Source organism: Halyomorpha halys, unplaced genomic scaffold (assembly GCF_000696795.3).
Source record: "Halyomorpha halys isolate HHAL.00 unplaced genomic scaffold, Hhal_1.1 Scaffold482.1, whole genome shotgun sequence".
NCBI classification, from domain to species: domain Eukaryota; kingdom Metazoa; phylum Arthropoda; class Insecta; order Hemiptera; family Pentatomidae; genus Halyomorpha; species Halyomorpha halys.
Genome location: NW_027109248.1, coordinates 739,484 through 755,081, shown reverse-complemented (window position 1 = coordinate 755,081; position 15,598 = coordinate 739,484). Strand labels below are relative to the sequence as shown.

The following is a 15,598-nucleotide window of genomic DNA, read 5'->3' as shown; positions in this document are numbered from 1 at the left end:
AAAATAAAAATAAAAAAATAAAAATTAAAAAAAAAAATAAAAAAAAAAACTCTCTTAAAATATATACAAACAAAAGATCCATAATATAACACTGGCAATCAATCATAATATCATAATATAACACTGGCGATTGATGAATAGTTAAAACTATATTTGTTTTTCCAGATCGACGTTTCCCAAACCTTTTTCGCCACTATCTTTATGGGTTAATAAAATTTAGCAGCACCAATGTTGGTCTAGAAATATTTCGCGGCACAATTATCGACCTAAGAAAAGGTCGCCACATTTATTCTTACAGCGCTAAAATCAGTAGAAAAATAAGAAAAACCGGGACAAAGTAAAGGCTGGAATGCTCTGCATGTTTGCTATTTTAATTTAAATTTTGTTTTGTAATATTTCGAATAAGTATCACCACTAGCACACGCTTAGGGCACACCACTTTAGAAATCGTTGTTCTACATCACAATCCTCACCATATCCTTCTAATTCACCTAAAGCCAGTCACTTAAATACAATATAAAAATAATTAATTTATTTTTGATCAAAATTTAAATAATCACATACACACACTGTAATAATGCGGAATACATACATGGTCTAACGAGCAGTGCGTTGTAAGAGATTTTGAGATGAACAAACTGAAAATTTCTAAACTCAGTTTTCATTTTTTTCGAAGTTAAACTTAATTTATTAATTATTAAATTAACACAAATTTTAAATCCAGGATATCAATTAATTAAAAAAAGTTATGTAAGTAAGAAATCTATTTTAAAACAAAATTTTATGAAGTGCCTGCAATTTTGGGTTTTTTTAAAAAGCAATGACATCAATATTGAAGGTATGGCCAAAGAAATCAGTGTGTAGTTGAAGGAAATAATGAAATTGTTATATAAAAACAAAAAAAACATTTTTTGTAGGTTGTATCCTTGAGAATGGCCTGAGGGCCGAAAAGTTGGAGAATTTTAAAGAATAAAAGTTGAGAGGAAAAAAATAATTAAAATTGTGTTAATTTAATAATAAACTAAACAACTCTCAAACAATCATACATAAAAAATAATTAACCATTAATTTATTAAATTTTACCACAGGGATAAGTCGTCAGTCCAGAACCTTTATGAGATAAAAAATTTGAGCACTCACTTCTAAAATGTTTACTACAAAATATGGAATACAACTTATCTAGCAGATTGTTTAATAAGTAGAATCCATTGGTTTAAAAAAACGACATTAATATTAATTATCATTTTAAGTGAAAGTAGACGAGGAAGAACGAAAGTAAAGTAAATGAACTCACATTCATCATTATTACATAAATTTTTTTGTTTATAAATAATTAATGAAATTAATTAATTCATGAAATAGAGAACTTACACAGTTTTTATCCCATCACTGTTCTTTACAGTGACGTAGCGAGTAATTTGTTTGGGAGGGGGAGAGTATCAATTCAAGAATCTTTTTGAAAAACCACCCGAAATCGTGAAAATGTATAACGTAATATTTTTCTAGGCCAAAGTATTTTATTTATGACTTAAAATGAATCATAAAAACAGATTAATTCAACAAACCAGGTATAAAAAATGAATATTACTATTACTCATAATTTATAGAAATTTTTGATTGTGGATGTAACAGTGGGCGAAAATATGTGAATTGGGAGATCCGAACCTCTGTCTCCTTTGTTGCTTCCAGCATTAAATTATTTCTATTAGGTAATCCCAAAGCCGACAATAATTCATATAAAATAAAACATAATATTTTATATTTAAAAAAAAAAAAAAAAACAGTTTCATTTCCACGTCGAATGTCTAGGCGTCAGTTCAGTTGGCGTAATTAGGATGAAATCAAATTACTTTTTAATTTTACCAGTAGCTAAGTAACATCGATTCAAAAGAAATTTAGGATTAAAGGTCATAACATTATACAAGCGAAGTAAGTAATGTTAGTTGGAAGAATAGTTATATTTTATAAAAAACTTTATAAAAGTGTCTTTTCTTGGTAATTTTTTGAACAAATATGTTTTACCCTCCTTAAAAAAAATCATTGCATAAGATATCGTAACAGAAAGTCGTTCATAATTACTGCAACTTTTCTTATACATTCAAAACCTCCATACATAAAAAACAACGAAACTAGTAAAAGCCGAAAGGGAAATCGCCTTCCTTAACCGCCATAAAACCCACTCCTGTAATAAAAATGTAATCTATCGTACACAAGCGCCATTTCTTATCGTATAGGCTGCCTGCTGCGTATATGGTAATTAATCTCCTACAAGATTTCACATTTTATTGGAGAAAGCAAAAAGAATCTACCATAATATTTAAATTAACATTAACGCATTGAAACTCTTTTGAATATAAATTTCTAATAATGGAATTTGACTAGTGATGAAAAATCGATTCTCAGAATCACACAGTATTTCTGATGTTAGAATTTGGACTCCTTTGAAGTATTGGCAAGAAACAGAACGCTCCAGTCTAATGTAAATTTATTATAGTTTATGAGAAACCAAATAACAATTAAAGGAGTATGTAGCAAACATATGAATCTGATAAGAATTGAATTCGATGATTTTTTTATTACTTTTTTAAACAATTCAAGGTTCAGTAAAATTTAAAAAGTTGCAAAGTCAAAGGGATATTTAAAATATTCTTCTAAGCATAAATCCCTATTTTTCCTGAAATGCATCTTTATCCACTCATTTCTTCAAATAGTTCGAATTATTGTGAGGTCCTGGTAGGGGATTATGTTGAGTTGTCACCTAAGCGACCCCAAAACTGCAACAGTGCCAACTGGAGCCTGCCTGGGCAGGTTGAAATCTACTTTGTGATGCCACACATAATGAAAACTCAACCCATCAAAAGTTAGAATAAAGTAGTAATCTGTAGGGGTTCTCAAACTTTTTTTCTCACGGCACCCTTATTAGGCTAAGAAAATTTTGCTGCACCCTCATGGAGATACAAAAAAAAAAAAAATAACAACTGTTCACAATTATCCATAGAGCGGTTGAATATGTAGAAAAAGTACTATATATATGCAATTTTAATTTTTTTTAAAAATATATTTTGAGAAAGTGATATTCCTGGCATATGCTTGAGCCACCTCAGGGTGCTGCGACACCTACTTAGGGGACTGCTGATCTATAGGATAATTTCCCCTTCCTCCCATCCCTCCTCCAAATGTCAAAAATAGCCAAGAAGGTAAAAAAAAAAAAAGTTCAAATAATCAATCTCATTTGAGAACAATTAGAAAATAACCATAAAAATTCATATTTACTGGACTTTATTATTGGTTTAGCAAGATTCTAGATAACACAGTTTAAGACTTATCAACAATATATATATACAAATTGATTTCTTAATTTCCTTAACTTGCAACTTCTATTATGTACATACTTATTCATATTATAATGATTCCATACCAATTATTCAGGACGAAAGCTTTAAAAAAATTTAAATATGGGTGTGATAGATTAGTTTGATATACACTATATATCACAATATATTTGGGCAGTACTGGTTCTAGATAAATAAAAAAATTATCTGTCTAACTTGAATCATAACCACTTAGTTACTAAGTGATACTTCTTAAAATTTAATATTCTACTACACATTATTTAATTTTTATTTCCCTTTATTAAAGAAGGATTTGGAAGATTATTCTATAAAAAATTAATATAAATATTTCTCTAAAGAAATTTTTTTTTTTGGACAAATTAAAATTAAACTGTGTCAAGTAGGCATTATAAATCAACATTTTTAATAAAATATTAACTTATCTATGAGATACTCCCATAATATTTTTGGAATAATAACTTTCCAAAAGTGGGTGTATTGACTTTTGACAGAAAACTCTTCAATTATGTGTATGTTTTTTATATAAGAAAAGAGGACCATGTGCGATTTTATTCACTTAATTATGTGTATCGTACATAGAGATTTGATTTGAATATGGATTTCTATTATTATTATTATTATTCTAATAATGATTATTAAATATAATATAACAAATAATACTCCTAAGTTATCATTTACTATTTTGAACTATACTTATTTGTAATTTTCAGAATAAATTTATTTATAACCTTTAAATAATGATTTATTGTTACAGAGTAATACTTCAGATAATGAATACATTAGTTCTAAGCTATACTAAGAAGAAAACTTAGGATAAAGAATTCTTTTTCATTTATTTATTCAAATATATAATTGTGAAAAATTAACAAAGGAATTAGTAAGATGCCAATGATGAAAAAGGATGTTTTGTAAAAGAGAGGACTCCTGGTATACAGAGCATATCACAGTTGCATAATCGTAATATTTCACCACAAGCTCTTTTCAGTAATCGTTAATTATACAAATTTCATCATTAATTACTACCTATATCTTGGCCACCATGAATGTATACTCAGGGTATACATTAGGCAGTAGTTGAAAGTTAATTGTAGAGAGAGAGGTTTTAAATAGGAGTTTAGTAAATTTTTCAAAATATTAATAAAAATAGATTAATATTAGGAGTAGAGAAATAACAATAATTACATTAAAAGGAGTAACGTTTTAATATTGTATTTTTTCTCTCATCGAGAAGAATAGGGCCTTAAAACTGTGTATTACAACCAAGGTATACTCAGACATGTGTTATAACATATAATTAGTGGGATAAGAGTAATGTTGCGGATTTAGTGTTTTCAAACCAAATATTTTTCAGGCCACTAATATAAAAAAGAGGTAGTTGTTTTTACTACGATAAATGTTGACCTGAACTTAAGGGATTAAAATGGTAACAAAATAATGTTCATTTAATAGGGTAATAAAAAGCAAATGTACTATAGTTTGAATTAAAAAAAAAAAAAGATTTATCTATCTCAAGTTTTTCAACATCCTTAATAACACATAGGTTTTTAAATTTATGTTTTTCTTGAAAATCATTAAATTACTTCACTTAAATATTGTTCAAAGAGGATATTATCTGTATTAATTTTTTTTTCTAAAGAAAACCTTTGTTTATAGAATCTTTACTTTGATTCACAATTTCAACATTTCAAACAGTTCACTCATTTTCGAGTTCATTGTTCTACATATAAAATATTGCATAAATCGATCAAGTTTAAAAAAATTTTAAATTTCAAATAAATAAGAAAAAATTATTCTTGGTCATTTTTTATTTCAATTAGCTATTTAAAATAACAATTTAAAAATTTGCTATTTTGAAATTTATGATAGTAGTTCTTCTTAAGGTAAGAATGCAATAAGACCAGGTTTGAAAAAATTCTTAAACTAAGAAATCGAAAAAAAAAATTATTACTAAAAGTTCTGTGTTGATTTCAGTGAAATTATTATAACAAAATAAAAAAGTTAAAATACAAAATGAGCAAAAATCATGGCCATTCTCAATAGTTCAAAATCTTTCTTAAGTACCCTTTCTTTAAAATCCATTACTATATCTCAGCAACATACCCATCCAGTTTCAAAACACCATAAAAAACCTAGGAGTCACTTGTTCTTTGGCATTGTTCCCTTAGATGGCCAGGTGTAGGAGTCACTTTTGATGAGTACTTAACATGGAATAGCCATATTTCCCAAATAACCAGAAAAACCTCAATCCTTAAACAGCTCTTAAGATCCCATGATTTATTTCCCTAAAGTACCCCTTATTGTTTAGTATCCACGTTCATTCTTGCCTATTTCATCTATGGGTGCTTGGGGTATGCAGGACTATCTGATGAACATGAGATGAAACTGTAGAGATAAATAAGTGAGATTGACCTTCAGTAATTCCTAGACGTTCTCACATCTCGCACTATTATTCCAAGCGAAGTAAGTTCTATCTTAATATCTAAGACAATAATACTTTTTTTGTGCATTCATATTACAGTCTTTTGGAACCAAAAAACTTCCCTATATTATATTCCTCCTCACTCTGTAAGTGAGTGTTCTTCCTCATCAACATCAATTATATATCCAACTCCTCAATTATCATTCTTTCAGTATACTTGTAAATAATAAATATCCATTTAAGCTGGTATAAATATGTATATTTTTTTATATCACGTGCATTTTTTATATTTCATTATGTTACTTGAATAATTATTATTGTTTTATTTAATTTTTTAACTTAACATAATGCTGAAAAAAAGCTGCTCAAATTGTCTATATTGTTATTCTAAGAGTATAATAACAAGATCAATTTTTTTTTATTTCATTTCAAAATGGCAATAATGCAAAGTTCACCTCATTGCCGTTGTCCTTGTGGTATTAACAAAAAAATCATGATTTTTGAGTTATTATGATGCTCCATCAAATGAGAGGTATAGTATAAATGAAACTTACCTCAGAATTAGCTTCCTTCTTGTCCTTGAATAGGTAGAGCACCTGTCCTCTCACAACACCCCAGGTCTGCCGCCAAGACCTATCATGAGCTTTCTGAAAGATAAAACCAGATAAACACGTTTAATTTAATACAAATAAATAGAATCAAATAAATTAAACAACTAATAAACATCTAGTATAAGAATTATTAATAGGAATAATAAATAAGATTAGTTATTACCTTCCCATCGACGAGTATAACTTTGCAGTATAATGTCCCTTCGGCTATGACCTCTTGATCTTTCTGAGGAATGTCATTAACACTAAAATAACAAATAAAATGTATGAGTATAAAACTATTCAGTTTAATTTTATAAATTAATTAGTAAATAATCTAACTAGGACCTAACAACCGATCACTATTAACTACAATCATTAAAAACCAAGGATGATTTCTGTTCCTTTAAACACAATTTTGAATAAAATAATAAACATATAAATCAAAATAAAATAAAATGATTCAGTGTCACCTATGCATTACCATAAAACGTAATGTTTTGAACAGAGAACAAAAAAAACCTGATATGGGCAATCAGAAATAAAAGCAATGAATTTTAGTATATGGGAATAAAATAGAAAATCACAATGCAGACTATATTTCCTTGTGTAAGAAGGGCTTTCAGGTTGAGTGAATACAACTACTGAAGAATAAAAATACAAGATCATAACACAAAATGAAGAGAATTTGAGCTTGGTCTCAGATAAAACAAATTGAAAAAACAAACGATAACCAGTTTGGGATCTTATTGATGAAAATTTAAAGGTAAATTAAGAATAGCCATAGCTCTAAAAACTGGCTCCAATATACAGCTAATTTCTTCAACAAATATAGGAATACAAAATGACTACCTATAAAACAGGATACAGCCATATTCAATATTAATATTATTATTATTATTATTATGTAATCACATTGTGAGCAAACCTACTAACCAAAAGCCAGCTAATCTGGGACTCAACAAAAAATTTCAAAAAAGAGAAACAACACAAGAATTGAGCTCAGAATCAGGTAATTATCTTTTGTATGTTAAAAGAAGATACATGAGCATGAGTGAATAAAATCATACCAGCACCAAGCAGAGGGAGTGGGAAAAGATGAAGGACGAGGAGAAAAGTTCATTTAATAGTGAACTTCAATCATCACACATATCTCTTCTTCTTCCAACCAGTCAATCTTCCAAATTAAAATTGTATTCTTTATCATCATAAATTTCACCCAGTCAATTGCCAAAATTTGACTAATCACTACTAATCAAAATTGTAACATGTTGTTTGGCATAACTCTCATATTCATTAGTTTTTTACTGAATTAGAAGCTTCATTTTTATTTATAACAGTTAATTTACTTTATCTTTTTAATATACAATACAATCCAGATTACTCATTTTACCAGCAAGGAAAATTTCTTAATCAATTTTGATAATACCTTCGTAGACAGGAATTATGAGAATTAGACATAAACAAAATTAAGAAAGATAAAATTGAAGTTCAAGAAATGCCCTCTGAACAGCCTCAGAAAACAGCAAGAAATATGAAAGACTGATGAGTTAGGCGAGGAACAATTTAGACATAGAGAGTTTAGGGGGTACTCCACGAGCGAGTGAATTGCATCAGGCCAAAGATAGTGACGGATATTCCAAGTAATTTCAAAGTTCCTGAAATTAACCTAGAGAAATTTTTAATCGAATATAAATGTAAACTAAGTAAAAAACAAAACAAAAAAAGCAACTAAATTCTGGTCATGAAATCTATGAGTGATGCAACAATCATAATGAATGAAATTTTTACATGATTATTTTTACAAATACTAAAAGAAAAACATAGACATTCATCTACATTGGACTCAATATTCAACATGGAAATAATGAAATTATTTTAACATTGGTTAAAAAATACATAATTGATACACACATATTTAATTTATACACGTTTATAAAAAACACAACATATATATGTACAGCAGGAGTGGATATCTGATATATACATGTTATTTACTCAAAAGGCAAAAATTTTATTATAACACTAAGCTAAAAATAATTAAGGCGCACATGTATGTATGCACATATAGTATACATGTATTACCCCATAATACAACTAAATATATTATGTGGTAATTAGAATTTATAACTGAGAGTAAACATTATGGAATTTATTAATTAGTTAGTGACATTATAAGCTTTATGTGATAAACAAACAATTGATAAGCTTATTAAAATACTGTATCTTTATAATTTGATTTTTTCAAAAATCATAATTAGTAGATCCATAATATCATATAAAACAAGACCAACTGTATAAAATAAAATTTATTTCACGTATATAATATTAATTGTTGGTGTGGAATTGTTTTTCACTGTATAAAAATAAAGTCCAAGTCCATAAACTTTAAAAATTAATGGATAAAATACATATTATTTATTTCATTGGAGATATAAGAAAACTATCTGTGTTCTGCTTCTTTTTTTTCTTTCATCTTGAACATACTTATGGTATGGAAAGAACTGAAGTGAGGTTCTCATGTCTTTCCTGTGGACAATTGGTACTCAGGTGAGATCCAAGCTCGTTTAGCGTAGTTTTCAGGTTTTCCCTATTGGCTCTATTCTATTATCTGTGGTGGGAAATTGTTTTTTAGACTCAAGATACTGATTCAGCGACAGTTCAACTGTTTATTATCAAAGTTGACACCTGTAGGCTTTCAAATTTTAAAAATGTATTTCATCCTTAAATCGAACATTTTTCTTTTCAAGAAATATTTGCAAAATTATATTCACACCAAAAGAATTGAATTTTTAAAAGTTAATGTGAATATAGTTCCTCATAGACTATTTAAATCAAATCTTAAGATCATGAACATATAAAAATATTAATGAGGCTCATGCGACTTCGGAACTTCACACATTATTTAAACAGACATTAATCATATGGTATAACTTCTTTATTCCTGTACATTTATAACATAAAAATGAAAAACGACATAAAAAAATAAAATGAAAACAAACAACATAAAAAAATATTAGTTACACCAACGGTAAGACTCGAGGATTGTTAGCCAGAGACAGATCATAACAAAAATTTGTATACATTGGTTTACAAACCCACTATAAAGTCCGATCACAGGAGGCTCGAATAATCTTACAATCCGTTGAATATCATCAGGAAATAGTGGAGGGCGCCATTTCCTCATATTAACCCTTCCACACAACACAAAGAACATAACACAAATCTTTTGGTTAGTGAAGAAAATAAATCTCATGGGCACTCAAAAAAAAGATTTAATGTTATCATAACTCTAAAATTTTTAATGTATATAGACGAAACATATTTAGTGAAAAAATTGTAATTATTGAGAGATCCAAGATAAAAGATTTTGAAGAATGACATAGTAAATTTTAGATTTTAACACCAAAAACAATGTCAAACATAGGGAATCACGTCCATATGAGAATGAATATAATAACTTAATAACAATAAGAGAAATTTAGTACTTTATCCTTATATTAATATATATTTGATAATGTACCAAAAGATACAAAAACAAAATACAAGCTTACAAAACATTTAATCTGGAAAAAGACGTTTTGTTTCAAATTACATACTACACGTCTACACCGGAAACTTTCTATAAGATTTTTTTTATTGATATAAATGCCCAATTTGTCTTCTTTTTTCAAAATATAAAACACCAACATTTCAGAGTTCATCTTTGTCTTCAGGTTTCTTTTCAGGTTGAAACAAAATTTACTACAACCAAATTCTGGTTGTTCTATAGGTTTATATCATCTTATTCATCAATTTTAAAACAAATTTTTAAAAATCGGTAAAATAAAGTTAAATGGATGGAAAAGGAAAAAACCCGAATTCCTGATAAAGTAAAACAGAGGACTCCAAAATGCCAGTGTTATATATGAAAAAATGAAAAAATTGGAGTTTATATTAATAAAGAAAATCTTCTAGGAAGTACGTATCACTCAAGATTTATATTATGATCATTTGTTTATAAACAGTCAATAAAACATGAACAATTATTCTCAATGCTGTTATTTCATTTTCACTCACAAATAATTTACACACTTACATGAAACTACCACCTCAATAAACAAAAACTAACATATAATGAATGAAATAAGAATGAATTTCTATTAAAGAGTGAAACTATTAAAATATGTTCACAAACACATAAAAATACATATGCAGATTTCATAAAAGAATAAAAAAATGAAATAATATATATATGAACACACAAATGAGTATGAACAAATATTGAAAATGTTAGACTTACCCTTTGTGAGGCGATGGGGTTTGAGGCTCATTATCGCTCAGCTCCTGATCTGAGTCAACATTTATTCGCCCACCCCAAGTTGCTTTGAGGTACGATACTCTTCGAGTGGTCCTTTCGTCCTCCTCTGAACCTAAGAGAAACAATAATCAGGATTTTATTATTCTTACCAAGAGGTATTATGGATATTTATACAACAAAACATATTTTCGATTATAACTCTCTCATGTTATAGAAAATAGAAGTGTAATTAAATTAAATAAAGGAAAAAATTGAGTAAGATTAACTCAGATAATCAAAAGGGTCAAAATTGCGAAATAAAAGAATAGTTATTATAAAACAAAAAATAAACAAAACTTGAATGATTAGCAGCAAAAACCCTACTAGTCAGAAAATAACAAAATGAAAAAAAAAATTACTCATTTCTCAGGACCACCTTGAAATAAATATTGACTGACCAAAGTAGGAATCGAAACCACAATCTTCTGAACCAAGCACTCTTAGATCCATGCCCAAACCCGCTCAGCTGTCAGATCTTTAAACAATTTTTTTATAAAAAGAGAACGATAAATGAAGACAAAAAGTGAAATATAGTGAACAATGACATTTTGCACAATGCAACCATCAGTCACATTTTATCACCGAACCATTTGCCAAATCAGAGTGTGGGATACTGTTAATGAAATGTAGCAGAATTGGAATCATCTCAGTGGGACCTTTTTTGTAATTATGACAATATTGCTGCACACACCACTAAATATTCCTTATCACTTCTCCTTACAAAAAAAATAGTAAAAGAAAAAACATGATTCTTAGACAATCTTTCCACTCAAAAAAAAAAAAAAAAATGAAATAATAATAAGACAACAACTGAATAAATTGAGTGCTTGATACCTTGTTCATCATTGGGGTGGGATTTATTCCTCCTGAAGATTGGTTCTGAAGCAGGAGAGCTGTCAAGTGAGCGAGAATCTGGTGTAAGTCGGTTTTCTCTTTCACCTGTGAAGTCGATAAAGATTCAATTAATTTAAAATACTAAATATTATAGTAAATAATTAAAATAAAACTAAATTGCAGTGTATTTTCATTAAATAAATTAAATCCATAAAAGAAGAAATTCATTCAGAAACATAAGTTACCATACAAGGGTCATGAATAATACAATTCCAAGTACAATCATCGCTATGAGATGAAAATCTTAAAAAGAATCGTGAAGAAGGGATGACATAATGACATACTTTGTCATTAAAATTGAAAAATGCATAAATCCATTTCTTGATATCAAATATTTATTAGAATAGATCAAGAAAAACAAGATACATACAGTTGAAACTCAACAAATTGTATTTCTGTAAATCTTATCTCAATATATTGATTTTTTTTTAGTGAAAAATTATCATTTTTTTTTTTGGCATTTTAAAAATTAGATGTCTTAATCAGATGAAGAATTACAGCTGATTATTCCATCGATTAAAAGAGTTTAGAAAATTGTTCTGACTACTCCTAAGATTAAATTTTATGTGGTGTCTACCATCAAGTAGATTTGGGCAAAAATTATTTGTGATAAAATTACAGCTAAAATTGTCATAGAAACAATATTTATTTATTAATTGTTTATTCATAAATAAACATTGTTTTAATGAAAATTTTAACTGTACTTTTATTAAAAATAATTTTTGTCCAACTCTGCCACAAATAAAGATGAATAAAAAAGAAAAAATATCGAGAAAAAAAGCAATGGAAGAAGTTCAAACTACATGACACAGATTCAGATTTATTTCTAATGTTTCCCAAAACATAGGAAAGCTCTGCATTTACACAGGAGATAAAAAAAAAAATTATATCCCAAGAATTAAAAAATGTTAACTTGCATTATACTTTTCAGACCTCAAATTTAATTAAGAGTCTGCTATAGTCAAATTTGTGTCCAGGCACAATCAATAGAATTGTTAATGCAGTTTTGATGAAACTTGATTGTGTGGGTTGATACCTAGTTGGTCCTATATCGATTTTATCATATTCCACCAGCTACATTCACTTATGTATGCTTAAAAATATTTCCTATGGTGCAGCTATCTTTCAAGAAAGAGACATCCAATTTGGTCCAAATTTGGAAGAGTGTTGGGCATTGGTGTAAAATGTATGTTGTATCAATCTCATTAGATTCTGTCAGCTACTTCTTTCACTTATCCATGTGTAAACATATTATCCTTGGCCAATTTATACTTCAACTACTGCTTGTCCCATAGAATTTATTCTTAGACAACAAATCATTAATCTTGAATTATAAATAAGAATTTGCAGTGTGTTCCTATTGTAATGATTAAAGATGAATCATTAGAAACATTAACAATCTTGCCATCAGGATAATTCATGTAATAGAAATAAGTAGAAAGAGGATAATTTCCAGAAAAAGAAATTTTCAAAAGATTTAAATAAGATGATAAAAAAGAAGTTAGAAATACTGAGGAAGCTAAACTGGGTCATAACATAATTTTTTTTAAATGTTTAAAATTTTTTAAAATGAAATTGTACAAATTTGTTGTGTAAAAAAAAATGTCTATATATACCTATGTTGTCTATATAAACATATGTTGATTTTTCAATGAAACTATATATAGAATATACAGCAGTTTGAATGTATATGTTTGCATTAATCACTTAGTTTAGCACAAAAATCAATGAGACCACAAAACAAGAACATAATTTTTCTGCAATCAGATCAGCAACATAAAATTAAGTTGAAAGATGAATATATGAGGTAAGATTTAACATCAATGAAAATGAACTGATAAAACACTAAGGATGAAAAAGTGAGTCACAGGATGATAGGTAACATGTAACTCAACTAAAAATATGGTCGAGAAATGATAAAAACAGATAGTGGTTATTAATATAAACAGATAGTGTTTTCCATTCAACTTGAAATGAACCAGATACAAACGATAAATTAGTATACTACTATCATAAAAACTTAGAAATATTTTTTTTCTAATTAATAAATTCTTAAGAAAATAAATACTATTTACGTTTTTTGTATGATTAAATAATAGTTTAAATAAAATTAAATCAATAATGTAATGAATTAAATTTTGTTGGATATAATTAGATAAATTTGAGGCTAGTTATTTAAGTTAAAGACAACAGGGATTGACATTTTGTCCTCTTGTTTCATTGAAGAGAATGGCTTAATAACCTCATTAAATATCTTCAAATATTTTGCAATCACAGGAGAAACTCAAAAAATTTGTATAATAACAAAATCTGTACATGAAATTGGTAAGCATACAAAAATAATAATGGATAATAATTAAGTAATAATTTTCACTAAAATATGAAAACAACCTTGACTTACAAAAACAGCAAGTTCATTGATAAATAGTTAGTCATAATCACACAAAATAAAGCAGTAAATTAAGTAAATAATAATTTAAAAAGAAACATTAATTTTATACTGAATTCATAAAATTTAATAAAAGCACGCCAACATGCAACTCATGTTAACTAATGTCACAGCTTAAAGCACAAACAGCATAAAAAAACATGCATATGTATAAACAGGTTTAGGTATAATAAATATACTTAATTATGTATATATTTTCAGTTCATCTATAGTAAACATATAATAAAAAAAATTACTAATAAGTAGGAAGGCAACCTAGTTGGGTTCCTACCAGAAAGACAAAATGTTTTCAGAAAAACAGTTATAGAATAAGCATAATATTATTTTGGTAGAGATCAGTATGGCCACACCGGAGGAGACCAATAAGGTTATTAGTGACAAGGCGGGTCAAAGCAGAAGTCACCTGGTTATGTAGCGATAAACCAGGTTAGTCGCCTTTTTGAACTCAACATCTCGCTTTACTTGTATTTTGTAAAAAATTGAATTTCAACTGAGTATTTTCATGGAAAATAAATAATTTTTATAATTAATGGTGTCATATACATCTTTTACAGTGCACTGTAGGACAAACTATTGTTATTAGGCAACCTACGAACGAGCGTTTTTTGTGGCTACTTACACCTAGGCTCCAAGTAACTAAGTTATCGTCACTAGCCCCATTCAGCATGACCTCAGTCTAAAAATATTTTTGTAAGAATTTACTGATTTATGATTTGAGAAAAAATTATATTTATTTATCATCAGGCTTGAATTTATATAATTATAAGTATACATTATGAGGTTTGATTAATTTCAATAAATCAACAATTGTTATGATTTATGCATACAATTGGCAATTTTGGTTAATATTTCCATAGAATGATAGATTTCATAAATATTTATTTTAAAAAGAAAAAAAGAATTTTATCAGCAAACCAATTTTATTGTTTTAATAATCTAATGACTAAAGTAGCTGATTTTTATTTATAAAACTCAACATAAGTTAGTAGGAGATATATTACACTTAAAAGTTTTAAAACAACTTTAATAAAAGGTAATATTTTTATTTAAAAAGTTGTATTGAATTATATAAAGTTTGATAAAAGCTAAACAAATACATGATAATACTCCTTATATAAAGTAATTATCATTGTAAAACAATTTTCCTAGTATAATGCTGGCTTAATATTGGTACAATATATGTAACTAAGCAGGATTCTCTTAGCAATAAAGAGATTAAAGATCCTATGCAACATTTTAATTTATTTATTTATAGAACAAATTTACTCTGGTGATCATAAAAGCTTCATTTGACTTATTATATTTGTATAATATTTCATTATATTTTGAGGTATTTAACAGTTTCATTAGAGGGATAAATGATAAGTAAATTATTTCTGAAAGTTTGCAAATAATTATGAACAGGTGCAAATAAGTTTTCTACATTTTTTTTTTCAAGTTTTAGAGCTGGATTTATTTTTATTTATTTTTTTTTAATAAGCTGAGTACTTACAGACAACTGAGTGAAAATTTAAAAGTTTTGGGTTGGAATAACATTTTTTTTGTTTATTATAT

The 15,598-nt window shown here is 27.5% G+C and overlaps 1 protein-coding gene across 1 annotated transcript in view; it reads right to left on the bottom strand.

Moving 5' to 3' along the window:
* RhoGAP19D (Rho GTPase activating protein at 19D) overlaps positions 1–15,598 on the bottom strand; it is a gene marked incomplete in the record, with an annotated part of 292,498 nt that overhangs the window by 66,043 nt on the left and 210,857 nt on the right. Inside the window, 5 exon segments of the mRNA XM_067047479.1 lie at positions 6,327–6,419; positions 6,547–6,628; positions 9,461–9,556; positions 10,645–10,774; positions 11,536–11,640. Coding sequence (XP_066903580.1) covers positions 6,327–6,419; positions 6,547–6,628; positions 9,461–9,556; positions 10,645–10,774; positions 11,536–11,640 — 506 coding nt within the window.